This window comes from Pundamilia nyererei, unplaced genomic scaffold (genome assembly GCF_000239375.1).
Source record: "Pundamilia nyererei isolate P.nyererei 1_Seehausen unplaced genomic scaffold, PunNye1.0 scaffold00049, whole genome shotgun sequence".
NCBI lineage: Eukaryota > Metazoa > Chordata > Actinopteri > Cichliformes > Cichlidae > Pundamilia > Pundamilia nyererei.
In genome coordinates, this window is record NW_005187450.1 from 1,429,915 (window position 1) to 1,450,298 (window position 20,384).

General features: G+C 39.9%; 2 protein-coding genes across 2 annotated transcripts; one reads left to right on the plus strand and one right to left on the minus strand.

Moving 5' to 3' along the window:
* The first annotated feature begins 1,648 nt into the window (after positions 1-1,648).
* dffa (DNA fragmentation factor, alpha polypeptide) lies at positions 1,649-8,271 on the plus strand. The gene is made up of 6 exons (XM_005732932.1): positions 1,649-1,844; positions 3,108-3,266; positions 3,374-3,528; positions 3,632-3,836; positions 6,952-7,079; positions 7,602-8,271. Exons 1-6 carry the CDS (start codon positions 1,754-1,756, stop codon positions 7,824-7,826), a joined length of 963 nt encoding a protein of 320 aa, XP_005732989.1. The 5' UTR covers positions 1,649-1,753; the 3' UTR covers positions 7,827-8,271.
* Positions 8,272-10,884: 2,613 nt separating this feature from the next.
* masp2 (MBL associated serine protease 2) lies at positions 10,885-14,337 on the minus strand. The gene is made up of 6 exons (XM_005733061.1): positions 14,330-14,337; positions 14,037-14,259; positions 13,767-13,944; positions 12,652-12,783; positions 11,295-11,491; positions 10,885-11,064 (listed from the first exon to the last, which is right to left on the minus strand). The coding sequence occupies exons 1-6, from the start codon at positions 14,335-14,337 to the stop codon at positions 10,885-10,887; spliced, it is 918 nt and encodes a 305-aa protein (XP_005733118.1).
* Positions 14,338-20,384: the final 6,047 nt, after the last annotated feature.

Sequence of the window (20,384 nt, forward strand, 5' to 3'; positions counted from 1 at the left end):
GCACATTCTCATGCTCACACACCTTCAGTAGATCTTATACTGAGACTTCTCCATGGTCAATGTTGATGAATGTCTTTCTTTCATTGCCAAGAAAACTTCTCTTTTGTAAATTGTTTTTATTTGTCTGTTTGTTTTGTTTTTGTCATATTAGAGCCTGTTCTACTTTTAGACTTAATGTCAGCTTCATCATTTCCTCAGCTGAACACACCCTTGTGCCTAAAGAACAAGAAAAAAATCTATACAACAAAGCCAAGCTTAGTCACGAGGTGTGGTAAGTCCCTACTTGTTGAAACGGATTTGCATTCAGCCACCAGATAATAGCTTAATATGTCTTTGCCCAGGGCCCCTTCAGAAACCATAATACTTAATGAATTCACAGCAAGAAGATACTATTTATTTACAGTAGTTCATAAATAATATAAATAAATAAATAAAACTATAAAGTCATTTGCTACAGCAACCCCCTAAAGGTTAGACCACTAAATGCTAGACTTACAGTATTAAAATGATTGTTTCAGGTGATGTAAGTGGTGCATTTTCGAACCATATAAAGCAGTCTTCTTTTCTCTCTCAACTACTCTCTTTAGGGGTTGCCACAGCGGATCATCTGCCTCCATTTCATCCCATCCTTAGCATCACTTCTGTCACACAACCCTCTGCATGTCCTCTTTCACTACATCCAAGAACCTCCTCTCTGATTCTTTTCTTTTCCTCTTGCCTGGCAGCTCCATATTCAGCATCCTTTGTCCAGTATATCTACTTCTCCTCCTCTGCACATGTCCAAACCATCTCAGCCTTGCCTCTCTAACTTTGTCTTCAAACTGCTCAACTTGAGCTGTCCCTATGATCTACTCATTTCTAACTTCTAGTTTCTGATTTTTAATTTCTGGTCAATCGTAATGAAAATTTTAACATCTTCATCTTCATCAACATTTTGCTACCTTCAGCTCAGCCTCCTTTGTGTGTGTGTGTGTGTGTGTGTGTGTGTGTCAGTGCCAGTCTCCAAACCATACAGGTCTCAGTACCATCTTATAAACCATTACTTTCACTGCTGTTGCTATCCATCTGTCACAAATCACCCCTGATAATCATCTCCACCCGCTCCACTCTGCCTGTACTGTCTGCTTTGGATGGCTGAACCTAGGTATTTAAACTATTTAAACCCACCCACTTTTCAGTATCTGTACTCCTGGTTTCACTGTTACACAAATACGCATTCTTTGATTCTACTGACTTTCATTCCCCTTCTCTCCAGACCATACCTCCACCTCTCCAGGCTCTCTTCCACCTACTCCCTAGCTATTTATTCTCACCACGCAATTAACCAACCAAATGCATTTAAGAAAGAAAAACAAAAAAGAAAGAACTGAACTCCACTGTCAGGCCAGACTTTCTTTGGTCGCCATCTAGCGGTCATTTGCGGTAGTCCACCTTTGAGCTTTTTAACAGGAGCTCGGAAGGACATGTTATTATTCTCATATTTCTTATGTCTAGAGCTTGAAAATAGTTAATAAAAGATGTTTTTAAAATACACTCAAATTAACGCTGTAGAGGTTATAGCGTTATATTCAAACTGTAAACACAAAGGCAGTTCTTTCTATGTATGTGCTAAACTACATATCCCAGATGCCATAGCGGCACGGCGGCAGTTCCGTATTCGGGGATAGTGGTAGCAGTTGATAGCTGCTGACGATAACTGTCAGTATTAAGGTATAAGAAAGCACAAAATCTGCTTCTCTAAACGCAGACTACAATGACGGATAAACCGTGTAAGGTGTGCAATTTCACACGACAACAAACGCATGGGCTAGTAGCTCTTTCCATAGATGAGCTTAAGAAAAAAGGTAAGTTGTCATGACTTTACATTCCTGAACTTTATCATGCTAGAGTTTCTTTTTAATAAAAGCTATGTATTCATTAATGTTGAACGGGTGTGTGACAGTTACCCGAAGTACCGTCTCACGCAGTCAAACGTTGTGGGTGCAGTATTTAAATGTTTAGTTTGCACTGGTGCTGAGCGCTAAAAGCGGGGTCTCATATTGCGAAAGTGAAAGAACTTCATATGTTCAGTGATTTGTGAGAGTGTTGGGAGGCACTAACATTACAACTGAGGTGATTATTGCTATTGCTGTCGACAAGCTTACTTATCTAGTCGTGTGTGGCAGCAGAAGCAGCATCACCATTTTTATCCATCGTGTTTAAACTTGCAGAAGCTAAACATGAAAAGTCATTGCTCTTCCTGCTCATTCCTAGAAGGCTAGTCACCAGGCGTTACCCCCAGACTTTTTTTTTCTTTTTCTTTTTTGCATTTTTCTCTTTTTAATAAAAAAAAAAGGTTTTTAATAAAAGTGTTTCTACGTCTTTGATTGTTATGTGTCAGCAGAGTTTGGAGGAGGTCAGGCTGGGTCCTTGATTTTGAAGCCACCTACATGAAGATACTAGAAGTGTATTTCTGATTCTGATAAAGTCTCCTGTAACTGCCAGTGACAAAACTAGGATGCTATCTGAAAACCCCCCCTCTTGGTTTTGAAGCTATCTTAAAGTTATAAATTGCCTTTATTCCTATTCAATATACATAAATAAATACTTGTTTATGAAATATTGAGCTGGGGCACTATTAAACTAGAGGTGCTGATTTATAGCTGTACAATTTTAAAAGCGAGTGGAAGTAAGACATGTTTTGTATTGCAAATAGGAGCAGCTCTGATGAAAGGGCTGATGACTCTTTAAATGGACTGACTTGTTTGACATGTGGAAGTATGCTGAATCACCTGATGAACAGGTGGTGTCTGAGGTATTACTGCTTTGAATATTTGGCTTATGGGATACACTAATACTGATTGTTTTCCTCTGAAATATGGGCGGCACTGTCGCCTCACAGAGAGAAGGATCTGTGTTGGATTTGCTGGTTCCCCCCCGCAGTCCACAGACACGCATGTGAGGTTAATTTGTTATGCTAAACTGGACTTGCGGCCACCTCTTTCCACAACAGTCAGCTGGGATATTGAATCGGCTGGATGGATACAACCATATGGCTAAACACTTTGAAGTATAAAAATAATCTGGGACACTCTATAATATTTGTAGTTTCTCTGTTCTTTTAACAGGTCGACAGTGTCTTGGGTTCAACTCCAGTGACTCAGTCACAGTGGTCCTAGAGAATGATGGGACAGTAGTAGAAGATCAGGCTTACTTTTTGTGTTTACCCTCAAACACAAAATTCATGCTATTGAATGACAAAGAGAGGTGGTCTCCACCTTGCAGGAGTAAGCAGGTTTACTTTTATCTGACATTTTTCTGCATCCTTTTTATCATCAATCATTAATATCCCGGGAATGCACCACCTTGTGTTAATTTGATATTTACTTTTTAGTTGATGGTGGCACAGCTTGGATGGCTAGGGATTCTGTGATGCTGGAGACTGATACTGTGGACAGCTCCAGTACTGTAGCACCTTGGTATGAACTGGCTCAGCAGCTGAAGCAGGACCTGACTACCATTATTCTCATGTCTGAGGCGGACCTACAGGTACCAACATTATATGTCAAGTATAAGAAAGTGATAACTGTGTTAATCAATCTAAAAATAGGAGCCGCAAATTGTATTTTATTGTTTTGCTTTGCTTTTTCAGACCTTAGTGGATGCCCCATGCCCTGAACTAGCCTCGGCTTTGGGCTTCCAAGAGAAAAAGGCCCAAGATCTCCAGGAGACGCTGCAGAGGGTTTTGGATCGAAGAGAGCAGGAGCGGCAATCCAAGGAATTGCTCCAGCTTTACCTGAAAACTGTGGAGCTGGAGAACAGACAACAGGAAGAAACAAGTCCGCCTTCTCAGGGAGGTACGGCTGTGTCATTTTGAGGTGGTTGCCATGTTTACCGTGTGGAAATAGTTTGTTGAGATAAAGATATGAAAATCAGATTTCCTGATTATTGTAGTGTGACACGGATACACAATATAAACTCTGTAACAAGTTAAGTCTTGCATAGAAAGCTGTTTCTGTGTCATTATTCAAACTGGGATACAGAAACTCCGTGAACTGCAGTACTGTGCAAAAGTCTGGAGCCACCCTTTATTTCTTTATATTTTGCTTCCAATGAGCCTGACTTTTTTATAATTCTTCTAGGTTGCCTTGAGCAACAATTTTTCCAACGCTGAAGCCTTGAGCTTCAGCTTTTCTGAAGCTTTTTTTGACATTTTTCTTTGTGCATTGGCTGCTTTTGTTTTTACTCATTTTCAGTCCTTGTACCTGACCTTTTTTAGGGAAGGTTTTCCTCTGAGAGGTTTGTTAAGCCACTTAAAGCTGACCTATGAGACAAGCTTTAAAAGGCACCTAACTCGAGGGATGAACCAGCGTTTTGTCTACACATAACAGACACCATAGTAAAGTACCAATGTTAAATTGAATCTTTGGGCGCTTTGTTACTAGCAGTGTGAGGCAAAAACGCATCATTTGTTTCAATTTTTTTAGTTGAATCAATGAAAATGCCAAAGGTAAAAACGTGCCAACATGGTGACTGCCAAAAACATGCCAAACCTTTGGCTTTTCTTAGCATGGTGTGCAGTATGTTCTTAAAACATTTGAGTAAACTGGACAGTTGGCGGACAAAAAAAGTGGTAAAGTATCTACAGCAGATGAACAGTCTATGTAAGTCATGTCATGAAGAAATAGAAGAACAAATCAGAGAGCTGACACAGGGTGTAAGAGATGCTTCTGTGGTGCATCAGTTGTTCCATCTACTGTTCACAGAAGCCTCATCAGACATGGTCTCAGTGGAAGGGTGGCAGTCAAGAAGCCATTCTTATGGAAGGGAAAGGGGAGAAACAGATCCTATGGAGTGAATCTGAATTTGAGATTTTTGGTTCATATTGTCATCAGGGTCCACAGAGGGCATCAGGAGAGGGGTCCAAAACCGAGTGTCTGTAAAACACACTGGAGGCTCTGTCATGGTTTGGTGCTGCATTTTAGCCCGTGGTGTTGGGGATCGTGTCAAAAATGATAGAATTATGAACACACAAAAGTTAGATTTTGATCCACCATGTAATACTGTCTGGAAAGAATCAGAATCAGAGTACTTTAAAAATTATGTGGGTTACAGTTGCTCGAAGACAGTAACAGTAACGGACTAAACGAATTAAATAATACAATATGTTACAAAGTTTACAAATTTAAGAAATAGTACTAACAAATACAAATCATTCAATTACAAATATCAAGAATATTACACAGGTGAAGTATATATGATTGACATTTAACTTTAACCTGTGAACTTTGTCATTTGCTATTTTAGTGTAGAGCGTGTGCAAAAGTGTGTAACTATTGCAGTGTTTACAGTGTATTAGACGGAGGAGATGGGAGATGGCCATGGGCAGGAATGATTTCCTGTGTCGTTCAGTGGTGCTTTTTGGTAATCTCGGTTTCTCACTGAACATGCTTCTGTGGCTAGCCAGCACGTCAGGGAGTGGGTGGGAATTATTATCCAGCATTGTCCTTATCTTAGACAACAACCTCCTGTCAGACACCACCCTAAGGGATTCTAGCTCCATCCCCACAACACTAATGCCCTTGCGGATGACTTTATTGAGTCTGTTAGCATCTGTGACCCTCAACCTGCTGCCCCAGCATGCAATAGCATAGAGGATGGCACTGGCCATAACAGACTCATAGAAAATCCTGACCATTATCCAACAGATGTTGAAAGACCTCAGCCGCCTCAGAAAATAGAGATGACTCTGGCCCTTCCTGTAGAGTGCAACAATGTTTTGTTCAGTTTATTGTCCATGTATACTCCAAGGTATTTATAGTCCTCCACAATGTCCACATTGACCCCCTGCATTGAAACAGGGGACAAGGTTTTCCTGGTCCTCTTAAAGTCCACAATCAATCCTTGATCTGATTGTATTCATTTTTCAGCATGACAGTGATCCCTGCCTAACAGAGCTCAGGTTGTGTTGAAGAGCAAAGGTGGTCAAAGTCAATTCTTCATATTTCACTATGAAAATGGAAAAAGGAACAGCAATTTATTGAAATGTGCAAGCATAAAAGGAAATGCAGTGTTTTTGAGACAGGCTGTGGTAACAAAGTGTCCAAAGATACAATTTAAAATTGATGCTCATCTAAGATGTCTGTTATGTGTAGACACAACACGTGTAACTCAAGATTCATCCCTTGAGTGAGGTACCTTTTTATGACTGAATGATTCATAGGTCAGTGTTATGTGGCTTAACAAACAAAAAACCATTAATTTGAAAAGGGTGCTTATACAGTTCCCTCTGCGTAACAAACATGTAATCAATAGATGTGATCAATATGCATGAATACACCCAGCAAAATAATCAATATAGTCCCATGACTATGAAGCCCTCGAGATAGGCAATGGCCCCAGATGTAGTTCTTTAGATGAGAGTCGGGGACATCACTGACATAACTTTAGCCAGCGAGGAGGGGTGGTCAAATCAGAAACTTTGAGAAAACAATAAATGTGAAAATCATACATAAACTTTCTCTATATTTAAGAACAAGAGGCATAAATGGACTGGTTCTTATGTAGCACTTTTGTACTCAACCTAAGCACTCAAAGCGCTTTATACAACATGCCTCATTCACCCATTCATACAAGCAGCTTTTTTATTTCGATGCCTGTTTCAATCTAACATTAACACACATTCAAACACAGTTTATTTATTTTGCTGCCCTTCTATCTTAAAATATGTATTTTTATTTCTAAGTGAAGGAGGTTCAAACAACTGCAGATGTTATTAGTTAACATGTATTATTTTTCTTTCTGAATTTGTTATCGGTTCATTCTCTTAATTTCTCATGAGGGAAGAGCTGCACTTCTATCTTTTGGTCACTAGGTGGACCTGTTGTTGTTGTTTAATAACCCCACCTGAAATAATCATTTACTATGTCTAAAATGTTTTGAAATGTATCGAAACCTGTTTCAATATCTCAGGTGCCGGGGATGTGGATGTGCCAGATGGAATGGAGGTGGATTCTGCTTCTGGATTTATGTCCAGGACTTTGATGGTCCTGAAAGGCAAAACATCGCCAGAGACCAGGCTTTCCACTGAGGATCTGCAGGTAGCCTATTCACACAACTCTGATTAAGTCTGCCTCAAAGCATCAGCAAATAAAAACACCCCAAATGTGTACTTTTACATCTGTTGTATTGTAAATGTCGCAGAGAATCCACTCTTTCTGAGAACTACCAAGAAGTTCAAACTGCAAATTTAGACAGGCACCAGCAAATGAGGTGCATTTACATATCGCAGCAATGTGGGGCAACTCCCTTCAATGGTCCTACGTCATCATATTCCCACGTCACTCCTTCTGCTGTAAGGCTTGTGTCGTAACACACCCCAGTGAGTCTGCTGCAAAATGATCAAAGCAAGCATGTGAAACTGCCCATCCTGACACACTTAAAACACACCCCTGCATCATCAGTTCTGATATAATCCCATTTACTTTAGGTACAGTGTAAGCACAAGAATTTGTCAGCCATCTCCATTTGCATTCATAAACTTATGTTAGTAGGGCAAGCCAGTGTATCGCCTCATATGTTCCCATATCCACTATATGGAGCTCCCGTCTGTGTGTCTTTAGATGGTAGTGGCCAGAGGGATGGAAGCTATGGAGCAGGTGCTGGGCTGGGACAGAGCGAGGACGTCCACGCTGCTGCAGGCCTGCGAAGCTGAGCTGACCGCACGTCTCCGGCAGATTCAGGCAGTGCAATCCATCAGGAGCAACACACAGCTGCGCGGCAGCCAGCAGTCCAGCGAGAAGAGGAAGGAGGAGGGCGTCGAAAAGCAAGCCCAAGGCGGCAACTAGGCCGAGACTCTACCTGAGCACAGACTGATAAGAATTCACACTACCAGCCTCGGGGCCAGCAGAGTAGGATTTTTGCCCTGCGTTACTGATAATAACAAAACTGCTGGAATACATGAATCCCAAGTGTTGACACTTTGTAAGATTTCAAAACCACTTGAATGCTTTTGCCTCAAGAGGAAGCTGGATGATTTACACAAGTCATGTTTATCAAAGACATTAACCACTTGGGTCTATTTTTTTTTTTTAGCTGGTTTCTTATTTTGTGTTTCATGCTGTGAGAATAACTACAGATAAACAAATCGAAACTTAAAGCTATAACTCAGTATTTGGGGAGATTCTCTTACTTCCGGCAACCTCACTAGTTGACAGAAAAGTTGCTGCGCCTCTAGGCCAAAGTCCAAGGTTCACTGTTGTGTATTTAAATAAAATGGGTCTTGTCATCTAACTCACATTTATTTGCTTTATCACAGTGAGAAAGTTTTTTTAAAAAAAAGAAAGAAAGAAAGAACGTGTTTTCTTTTCTCCAAAAATGAAGAACTGTTGTTTTAAGGCTGCCTGTTACATTTATAGTCATCATTACACTTTTTTCTTTTTTTAAAATTTTGCCTTCTGCTGCCCCTTAACTACTGCTATGATTGATAGGATGCACCACATTTGAGATTTTAGATCTTCAGTTTACACAGGTAAAAAGTTACTTTTAATTAGTTAGAGTAAGCTAAACACATAATTTAGCTTCTGCTGTTTTAAAGTGAAAATCTGGTATCCAGGTCATCCTGATATTGCCTTGTTAATGCATTTTTTTTTAAGTCATATTTTTTAGCTATTTTTGGAAACTGCATTAAAAGTCAAGGAATTTTTTAATGAGTGTGCTGAAAAATCTTGAAATATTTGTCAAAACTGTGCATCCTAATGTGAAATTTCACTGTGTGATGTTTTATGGAATCTGAAAGAGGAGAAGAAATACCTCATAAATAATGGTGAGTGCAGAAACGGGAATAAATACAAAAGGGGGGCCAAAATTGGCCAGATAGGTTTGAATTGGTTACACAGACACGTTCATTGCTTTAATAATAAAAAGTTAGATACATGTTCATTCATATGACCCCCGTGTGTGTGTGAGACATTGTAGCTTATTATGCACGAGTCTGCTGGCAGTGTGATGTAAGAGGGTGTGGACAGCGTGTGCAGTGTCCATGTGACTCATGGGGATGTATCTTTTCTCATGCCTGTCATCTGTGTCCTGAACAATGAGCACAAATGAAGGATCTGAATTTACAGAAAGACCTCTTCTTTTTCGTGTTGTGGGGAAATTACAATGTCACTGCCAGCTTGTACTTTCATATTAGATGCCCTTTAAGTGCAGCATTTGTAAGCAGCTTATAATTACTCGGTATTGTGTCCATGTATGCCCAAAAAAATAAAAAGTTGTGCCTCAGCTCATCAGCAAGAAAAACTGCAGGTTGTAGGAGGCTGTTTCATATTAATTTTCCACAAGTAGCTAAAGGAAATTGTATATGGTGGTACATATTTATACATGTTACATGGTGGAGGAGGGATTTATATTTTATTTTTTTCATTAAATGTGCCTTCAGACTTTCCATAGTGCTGTTGTCCCACATTATTGTGACAGATATTGAAAGCATTTAGAATCCAATACAATCCAAATGGAAAAAAAAAAAGGAAAAAGTTCAGTACTTTTGAGATTTCCTCAAAGGCTTTGCACTGTAAAGTGACACAGCAGTAGCGTTTGGCCTTAAAACCAAGGGATCTCCTTAGTGATATTGAATTTGAAGACTCTAAACACCTATTAGTGAAGGTGAAGGAGTATGCGTGGTCAGGAACATTATTACCAATGACAAAAAAGCAGCAGTCTCTGATATTGAGACTTTATATTTCTCTCTATAGCAACTTAACTGAGTTCGTGCACTAGTGTAATAGTGATGGGCATATTAGCTATAAGCCTGACAGCCTACTGGCAGCGTGCTGCGGCTGGATATTTTTCAACAGCTGGTTAATGGGTTTCATGGTGTGCGTAATTCCTGTGGAATTAGCTCCAACTAGGCTGGACAGTTAGGAGTGAGCGCGCGAGAGCACAGGAGCGGTCAATTGCTCCGTCATGTCTTACACCTTCCATGCGCATTAGATTATGACTTAACGGCGCTCAGGTAAGAACTGCAGGTTTGCTCGGTAAGCACACAGGAGCCCCGAGGGCTGTCTGGTATTTCATGCTGTAAACAAGCCTTAATCCCGCGTGGGCTGACAGTTTACAGCGCACATGTCCACACAGGACCTCGTATTTCTGTTGGGTTGAAAATGACGAGGTGATCTGTGGGTCAGTAGCTACACATCATGCTCGGGGTTGTTGCCTACAAACTACAAAATATGTGGCTGGGAAAAACAGCTCAATCAAAGCTAACAAACTGTGGTTTAAGAAAGTCACACGTTCACTGAAAAATTGCGCTGACCTAATTCTGCGGGAGAAGGAGGAAGGAAATCAAAACGCTGGAGCAGAAGAAACAATAAAAATAAATCAGCACAAGTATTTTTCTGTCACTCACTGACACCTTCAGACATGCACTTTTGAACCATCTGAGGGGCACGCGGCTGGAGGAAATGTTGTGTGGATAAGTCATTTCTTTGGACTAAATAACCCTATAATGATTGTTTTGATAGAGGAGCGTAGCCGGGATTGTTTAAGAACAAGCTGCATAATGTATGAAGGTTAAATGACTAGCATACGGCGCTTATTGGACCAGACTTACTGACATCTAGACACTCTTAAATGATTTTCTTATTTCTTCAATTCCTTGGCTAGATTAGAGCATGACTGAAATCACCCACAGCAATTTGAGGAAACCCAAGTTAATGAAAATGCTCGTCTGACTGCACACTGTTAGGTTAAAAGTTGGACACAGTATTTATTGTAATGAGCAAAGAGGATCTAAATAATACAACAGTTTTATTTTAATCTCTTTTTATTTGTCTATGTAACAAAGAATAGCAAGATCTTACACAAAATAAGGACAATTAGAAACAGAGTCCATGAACTGTAGTGCCATCAGTCTGAAGTCAAAGAAAGGGTCTCTGCCTCGGTACTGGTGTACTTGATCTTCCATCCCTTGTTTTTTCCACTAGAGTCGGACCTGAACTCAACGTGCACGTCATAACTTCCCGTGTGAATCCGATCTGGTGGCGTTGGGCCACAGAAGGGCCCATACTCTTTTCCAGCTGTTGAAATCTTTCATGGCGGGACATTAGATAGAATTAAAAAAATAAATAAATAAATAAGCAAGCATGATTCAGTCCTAACTGATGTCTGGCTAAATATGCATGAAACCGCAATAGCCATACAGTATATCACCCAAGCAGGACAAGTCAGTGGCAAAACCACCTCCACGAGCATGAGGAGGAATACATTGCTCATTCATTAGCTTGTGTGTGTTCAGACTTTGGAGTCGCACAACTGACCTTCAACATATCATACGGACAGGGGGCTTCTGGATGTCCTTCTATGTCAAAGGGTTCCAGGAAGTTCAGGATTATTCTGGAGCCCTCTGGCAGACGGATGGTGTGGTTGCACCGGCTCATAGGTGGGTAGGGGTTCGGATAACCCGGACTACTCAGAACCCCCGAAGGAGACGTCAGCACCTGGCTCTGGCACGGCACTGCGAAGAAGACTCGTGCACTAAAAGTGATCATTTTGAGGCACTGATTTAACCATTTTGTAAAGCTGTACCGACAGCTGCTGGGTTCTGAAGTGCTGGCTTTAAAGAGTTTTTGATTAGAACAAAATAATTGTTTCACATCAATTGAAACATTTCCTGCCATCATAAATGATGAGATTCATTTAGGTTTTGCCTTTTTGTCCCAGCAAATGTGCAGATGTTGCCTCAGACAAAAACAAATGAGGATTGCAAAGAGGCAGAGTTGCTGTAATTCATATAATTAGTACAATCTGTAGGCAGATAATCATTTTTGCCTATTCATCGCATGATTTGTTTTGTCACCCTTTTTCCTCTGGCAAAGAATAATAATTTAAGGCACATCAGCTCGTAATTGTGATTAATTACCTTGTGTCAGTACATTATTAGTGCTGCACACAGGTATCAATTTTTAATGCCATTTTGAAGTCGCTTTTCCCTCAGGAATCGACAGTAATTAACCTCGCCTTACACCAGCTGGCAGAGATCAACTACTTTGTGCATCAGTATGCTTTTTCAGTCTGAAATAAGTGAGCACAGGCCAGCTATGACAAAATGAAATCCAGTACGGAGCACCGGCAAGTGTGTGCCCTGTGTGAAATATCACCAAATTGTTTTTTTGGGGGGGGGACATTAGTAGGGAATAATGAGAGCATTTTGAATGACAAATGACAACAATTAGACTTAAATACAAGTTTACAACACAGCAGTCTGATCCCATTTCTATGCTCGTCTTCAAAAGTCTGATAAGGAACTATTCGTATTTTAATGGCCTTAAAAAACCCAAAGACACTCTGGGGTGTGCTGCTGTGCCAACTGAAAGATTAGGCCATTTCATGTGTTTACATCGTCAGTGAATGCAGGCAAATTGAATGCGTTGTTGCTAATGTCTCAAAGAGGTCAGACGCCTGCTTTTCTTCGCTGTAAATAGTGTTTGCTATTTCAGATTTGAGAAGATCTGAGCAGTAGCGTGTTTAGCTCCAGAAATACCCTAATTACAAATCAATATAGTCAGACAATGTATACCAAGTTCTTAACGTTGCACCCTGCTAAATAGCTTTTGACCCACAGTGATTGAGCTCAGATAAACATGCCTCTTGAGCCTCGCTCTGTATCGTTCTTACCTGTGCAGGATCTTCTGTTGTCATGGAGAAGGTATCCTTGTCTGCACGTGCAGTAATAGCCACCGATGTAATTGTGGCAAAAATGATCACACACTCTCTCCCCTTCTACCTTGGACAGGCACTCATTGATGTCTGTGACAGAGTAAATCAATAAATATGCATCCCCTCCCCCATCCATGAACACACCTGAGAATGAGTATAAATCTGCTAAAACCTTTAGCCTACCAAGCAATCTGATGATTATTTCCTTGATTTACATCGCGCTGAAGTGCATATGCCATCATGGCCTTCAAAACTTGTTAGAGATAGAAATAAAAGACACTTTTCTAACTCAGGTGCAGTTACTGCAGTGGTTCTCCAACTGTGGAGTCCCATTGGTGGAGTATAGAGCCAAAACATGTGGAGTGGAGTGTGGAAGCCAAGAGAAAACTGGACTGAAGCTAAGTTAACACACTCTGATGCTCTTCTGATGGTTCTGATTGTGGATGTCTGATTTTTTTTTCAAAAAGAAGAAGAAGAAGAAGTGGGGATGTGATCAGTGAGGGATCTTTTTGGCTTCCGGACTGGGGCATAAGGGTAAAAGTTTGAAAACCATTGATTTGCTGTTAAAACTTACACAGAAACTAAATGAATCTGGTTCATGCTAAATCTGACTCCCAATTAGCTGAAACTAAACAATGATCACAAAAACAGTTTTTTCATAGGCTCTGCAAAAGTCTCTCGGGTGTGCCACTGCAGCCAATTAAAATAACAGTTTAACTGTGGGAAAACACATTTTTTTGTTAACTTCAGAGTCATTTAAATCCCAAGAGAAGATAAAGAGGAGGGCCTGTAATGAAAGCACCATAAATAAATAACTGTTACATTATATATAAAATTAAGAGCCTTCTAAAATAATTTCTTCATGTGGGGCATTATTCCTGCTGTTTTCTAAATATTACATTGTATTTGTAGTTTGCTGTCTGACTTTATTAATGTGAATTAATTAAAAAATTGCTGCATATACCTGTGAAGACTGCATTTCAGTAGAAACCTCACTACTCTTTGTTCTGTGTAATTACAGCTGAGAAAAATGTGTCTCCCTTCTGGCAACAAATGTCACTATTTTGCATCACCTTCTGAGGTGTAAAATGCTTGGAAGCCGGTGAATCGTCCCTCGTTAGAGTAGTCACTCCTAAAAACCACTGACATGAGGTTTCGGGCTGACAGGATGATTGTATTCCTCGGGGTGCTTTCATGGTTCTTCCCTTCCTCTCCGCAGAACCGCAAGGTTTCATTCCCCTCTGCCAAAACCTGGTTTGACAAGGTCAGAGGCCTTTTAGTGAGCAAGCTACTGATGCCAAGTCAGTGCACATAATGGGATGCTGACTTCCTCCTACATGTACCTGGATGTAGTCATATTCACACTGGTCTGAGAGTTCCATGCTGAAGTGGGTAAAGTAGAGTTTGACCCTGTGGCCATCTGGGACAGTGATGTTCCACACTACGTGCTGGTTGTCAGGGTAAGGCTGGGGGAAGTTGGGAGAGGTGAAGCTGCCGTATAACCCTGTCATTTCCACACTCAGCGAGACATGGAGTAGAGAAAAAAGAACAACAACATAGAGGCCACTGGGAAAAATTAGGTGTGATGGCAACAGTTACAAGGATTGCTTTGTAAAAATGAAAAACTAGCACTCACCTGGTCATGTTGGGTTCTCATTCCCCGGACAGTGCCTGTGTAGAAATGGTTTGCTTTCACTAATCTGGGGGTAAATGAACTCAGCTGTCCTGCCTGGTTGACATTTAGGTAAACAAAGTGAGCGAGACACATGATCACTTTGTTTTCATTCTCCACCTTCTTCAGTTAGGAATAACTCAAACGGATGTATGACAGCAGATTCATTTCTATGAGACATTCTATACCATTGGCCACAATATTTTACTACAAAGATTAGAACATGTCCTATGTATTAAAAGTACTGCACTGCAGTGAATAATATCTCTCTAATAGACTCCAGCTTGTCTTTACACATTAAGAATAATTACGGAGTTCCACAGGGTTCTGTACTGGGACCAGTTCTATTTACATTATACATGCTTCCCTTAGGCTAGGTTATTAGAAGGCACAGCATACATTTGATACCAAGCTTTATTTCTAAATGAAGCCACATGATACACACCAATTAGTTAAATTGCATGGATGTCTTAAAGACATAATGACCTCTAACTTAAAATAGTTAATGCATTTATTACTTCTAGGCTTGACTATTGTAATTCATTATCACCAGGCTGTTCTAGGCAAGGCTACTGGGGGCTTCCCTTATTGCAATGAGTGATTCTTCTTTACTTCTCTCTCCTGATTCCCTCTTCTCTTTTCTTTTTCATTCACCCCCAACTACTTGTGACAGATGGCTCCCCCCTTGAGCCTGGTTCTGCCAGAGGTTTCTTCCTTTTAAAGGGGAGTTTTTCATTTCCACTGTTGCCAAGTGCTTGCTCGATATTAAGTGAAGCAACTGTCGTTTTAATTTGAAACTATATACATAAAATTGAATTAACTGAATATATACTGTGCCGAAGTGTTGTATCACTCTCAATCAAATATCCCTTGTACTACACACAAATGTTTAGACAGTGATGCTGACCAGACTTAGACAACTAATTATTTTAGACGCTGCTCTTATAATGGCTAAGCTGCGAGGTTGTTAAATAAAAGCCACAGAAAAATAAATACACTATACCCACAACATTTACCAGGCTGGCCCTTTTGTTTGCACCTAATTACTTCATCAGGGATAAAAACATTCAGTGGTACATCAACAGCAGTTTCCCGGCGGATGAAACCAGATTGCATCAGTTTTTTTCAGCACTTCGCCAAATGCTTTGGGTCAGACTTCATTGTAAAAGCTATTATAATGAGGGAATAGCAGCGTATTCATGCTGTTTTGATGGAATATGTATATTGATGTTATTCAGAAGGGACTGAGGCCTTTCACCCAGCAACAGTTGTACAATAAACTGCTTATAATAACCAAACCCACATTTTCCCTAACATTAAAGCTCTAATGGCTAGTACTCAAAGTGAATTACAATAATTATCCACATGAAACATCAAAGTTAAGTTCCCTTCGCACCTTTTTGATAGTACTCTTTTTCAACCATTACCTTGTTGTTTTCCTAATTGCAAGCCATAATGCTGGGCAACAGTGGAGTGTGTGCTCATGCCAGATGTTCTCCTGCTGGAAATCATCCTGCTGCCACTCAGGCTTTTAGAATCCAGTGTGATGCATCAACAGCAATGACACCCTCTGACTAACTTCATTATGAAAATAAACAATTAGTAGCTATGCTCGCTGATTCATCCTGACCTGGGGTCTTGTTCTTTTTTTGTCTCTGAGAGTACAATTTAATTTAATTATTAATTTCAAGCTTCTGAGCTTTTATTTCCAGTGAACCCACTAGGATATTGGAGGTGAAAATAGAGAAAAATCCAGGGCTATTTTCACTCGGGTTACTCTCCAAGGAGCCGCATCATCTATCACTATAACACTATAAACAACCTGATAGTGTTCTTATTTCGTCAGCCCCTGTGAATGTTTCACTGTTGGCTTAAAAGTGTTCTACCTAGTTTTAATCTTTGGTATGGCTTCTTAAATAGATACAGCATACATAAATAGATATATGCTGTTGAAGGCAATGCCAAGTGTTTTTAAGTTTTGATCAGCTTTTAGTTTTGTTAGATTATAGAGTATTTTACTTTAAGAGGTCACTGCCCTTTTAAACCAAACCTGCCCTTTACATTTTATATGTTTCACCTGCTCTTTTCATATGAGCATGCTCTATTAGCATTTATTTACATATGATGGGTGCTAACAGCATGAAGCCAAAAACACCAAAAACTTAAATGTGCCACATAAACTGAATAATTTGAGTTCAAAACCCTTTCTGTATTTATACGTTTAACTTATTGTGCTCATCTTACTTCCACTGGTTTAATGGAGTAGTTTAGCCTGATATACAGTTTCAAATATCATTATTTATCTGATACTGGGCCTTAGTGTGGCCTTCAACTGGCAAATAACACCAGAATGCTAGTGCTTCAATTTTAGTGAATGAAGTTCTGGTATTTTACTACTTGGCATTATTTAGCAGTCTCCAAGGCTTTGCATTGCACCCATATAGTTTATGGATGCAGCTCTATATTGGCGCTCGCTAGCTAATAGCTTTGACCTCCACTCTGTGTTTTTTTATATATATTTAACAGGGGTGCAAATCAGTGCTAGCATAAGTGTTTTCCCTGAAAAAGATGGTACCTGTGGATTCTGATGGCTGTGAAATTCCAGGATAAATAAATCAGGTAAACTTTGAAATTAATCTGTCTTCTACTGGTAAAATATGTAACAGAGTTGAAATGGTTGCACAGACAGTCTGGTCAGAAAAGCTTAGGGAAATACAAAGTCCAAATAGGACTGACCAATGGGCTACCATTAGTGTTAGCACAGGACTAAATGTCTCTTTGTCTCTGTCAGGTCAATCACAGTTTTGTCTTTCCCTTTTCCTTGCTAAATAGATTTCAGTAACGGGGTTACATGTATAGTGGTGTGAATAAGTGTTTGCCCACTTCCTGATTTCCTAATGTTTTGCATATTTGTCACACTTACATGTTTCAGATCATCAAACAGATTTTTATATTAGACAAAGATAACCAGAGTAGATGCAGTTTTAAATGAAGATGTTATCCAAACCTACCTGGTCCTATGAAAAGTAATTGCCCCTTTTGTTAAATTGTGAATGAAATGAAAACTGTTTAACCACATTTTTTGGAAACCTGAGTTCAGTTTCACTAAACACATTGATTACTGGCATACCTGTTGAACGGAGAAATATGCATGTCCCAAACCAAAAGATGACATTGTCCAAAAATATACAACAATGTGTTACAAAAATAAAGAAAACAAAAAGACAATGTAAATCGCTAAGTCAGTCACTTAATGTGGAAAGGATTTTTTTTAAGTTACGCCTTTGCTGAGAGTGAGTCCACATTTTAATTGACACTGCAACAACTGGCACTGAAATGCCATAGCAATAATTAAAAGTTGCAAGACAGCTAATCCCTCATAATGTACTGCTTGTTTGTTTTATTGACGGGACTAACACAGATTTTTTTTCGGGAGTCTTGGGCGGTTATCTGCTGCCTTTTCTGAAATATGAAAAATTAACCTCACCATACTATTAACATCCTAAGGGTCCGGCCTTTAGGTGTGAAATAAGTTGCCTTTTGTTCTGACTGGCAGTGGACTGGAGGCAGTAATTATACATAGATTAAAAAAGGATCATCACATTAAAGGTTAAAGTGGAATTTTCATAACATTTCTATTTGTTTGCTTGGCTCATGCTGGTTGTTGTTGTTGACCCCTGTGGTCAGCAAACTACACATCAATACTCATTTTGTGGTTGAGGGATATTTCTCCCTTCTCTTCTTTGCTTTCTTTGCTGTTATAAATGCTACTGCCAATACATCTGCATTTTATTTACAAATAATAAAATAACAATGACTAAATAAAAATATTATCAGCCAATAGTGCAGTTTGTTTATTTGCGGTTCTATTTATTATTTATTGTTTTAAAACAAGGATTTATGGTTTGCCCAAAGAGCTTACATGTAGCTTTAATTGTGCAACTCTGATTCCCATCCTTAATGCACTCATTATACAAATATTATAAAGGCTTCAGGATACATATTATTACTGGGGCAAGTACTGTACACGTGCGTCATGAAAAACGCACATCGGCAAGACTCAGGTCAGTGTTGCGTTTGTGCATGTACCGTAGATAATTTACTCACACACAAAGCTGAGCATGCACTCAAAACGTGCAGCGACACAAAGCTGAGGCTGTTTTGATTTCAGCATGATCAAATCTTGACTGGCCATGCGCGCAAGACAGACACCGTCCTCACAGCACTGTTCCACCTGCTTGCTGTGCCATGCAGTAATGAAGTGCATCCTTATAGAAAGTCAGTTGAAATGACCAAGAGACAGTGACTGGAGAGTCAACATGTGGCAGTTATGGAGCTTTAGAGAGAGCTCAGTGCTAATACCAGATGGTGGAAAGAGGAAAAGGAGAAAATACTTTACACCAAATATTTACACCCCTCTCTGCTGGCACTTCAGTGATCTCAACATGCTGCTAACACAGTTTTCCCAAGCTATAGTAGCTCTACGAACATCTTGTGTGAACAAATTATACTACTAGACATGCTAGCATACTTGGTGAGTGTATTTACCCTCACTACGACACCCTTGTGCCATCTTCATACACACTCTGATCCTCTTTTTCCTTTCCACCGGCTGCAATCAGAGCAGTCCCAACCACCCACCGGCTGTAAACTGTAATTAAGGACTTGAATAAGTGGGGATGTGTCAGTTGATTTGAGCACGGAGGAACAATGTAGAGTTAATCCACTGTAATTTGCTCGTCCGCTGTAGTTACATAGAAAGTTTAAGCTTCCACAACTGTAGCAAATAACAGATGATTTAAAGACAAAAAAAAAAGGATAGGCCATGACGTCTATCGGTGTCAGATACTCATTCACTCATTTGTCCGTCTTACAGCGCAGCGATGTAAAATGTTGCAGGCACTTCAATTTGTAGAACAGAGAGGAAGGTTTCAGATATCATTCCCCACCTCACATTTCCAGAATTTCACTCTGTTGTCACACTCCTCTTGAATCCTCGAGGCCAGATATTCAGGAGCTAAAGAAATAGAATTGATGGACTTGTCGTCAGCATAGAGCACATTAACATTTGTCTTTGTTCTGAGGGGAGCAGAAGAGCAGCAGGTTCAGTTTAATGTTTCCATTAACGTTGCTGTTGTTCATGTTTCATTGTGTGTGGGCGAACAGTAAATGGGATTTTAAAAAAAAGGAAAAAGAAAAAACACCTGGAAATGTCTTACGGTGATTTCTTGTTAAGGACTCACTTCAGTTTTCTCCGTGGGGTGGTTTAAGAGGAAATGGAACAAATACAAAAGTGTGAACACACAAATAACTGCAGGGAGCAAATACTTCACCAATGTTCAGCAACAAATAAGCTGAAAGATGAATAAAATAAAATAAATAGAAATAAAAGAATAAAATTAGGTCAATAAAAGTCATTAGTCATGCTAGCAAAATCTTGTCCTGTGGGTGGTTTTTGTCAGGCCTGCTGCACTTGTTAGCTTCGCTCATGTATGAAAACACAGACATTAATTCGAAGTTATCATATTATTCTTTTGACCTTCACTGTACATGGTAAGGTGGCAAAAACGGCTGTTCATGAACACTAAACAAATGAATAACAAAAACACATTTATTGTTCTTCTTCGCTGCAAGCTACATTGTAATTGTTTAAGTCAAAGTAATCGATTACAGTGTCACTGTTTGGTGAACACTTACACAGTGTACAGATACTTATAGACTTATACACTTATACTTTTACAGATATACATAACAACCCCAAAGTGCCACTGCACTAAACATTGTTTAGCAAAATGTATTTACAAAAGAATTTCACATAATGTATGCTGCATGTATGCTGCATTATGTGGCGTCTCCATTGCCGAAGCTGCTGCATTGAGCTGCGGCCGCAAGGTGGTTGGTGCCTGCCGTGGTGGTAATCCCCGAACCAAATGGTGGACACCAGAGGTGAAGGGAGCCACCAGGCTGAAGAAGGAGTCCTATCGGGCTTGGTTAGCCTGTGGGACTCCGGAGGCAGCCG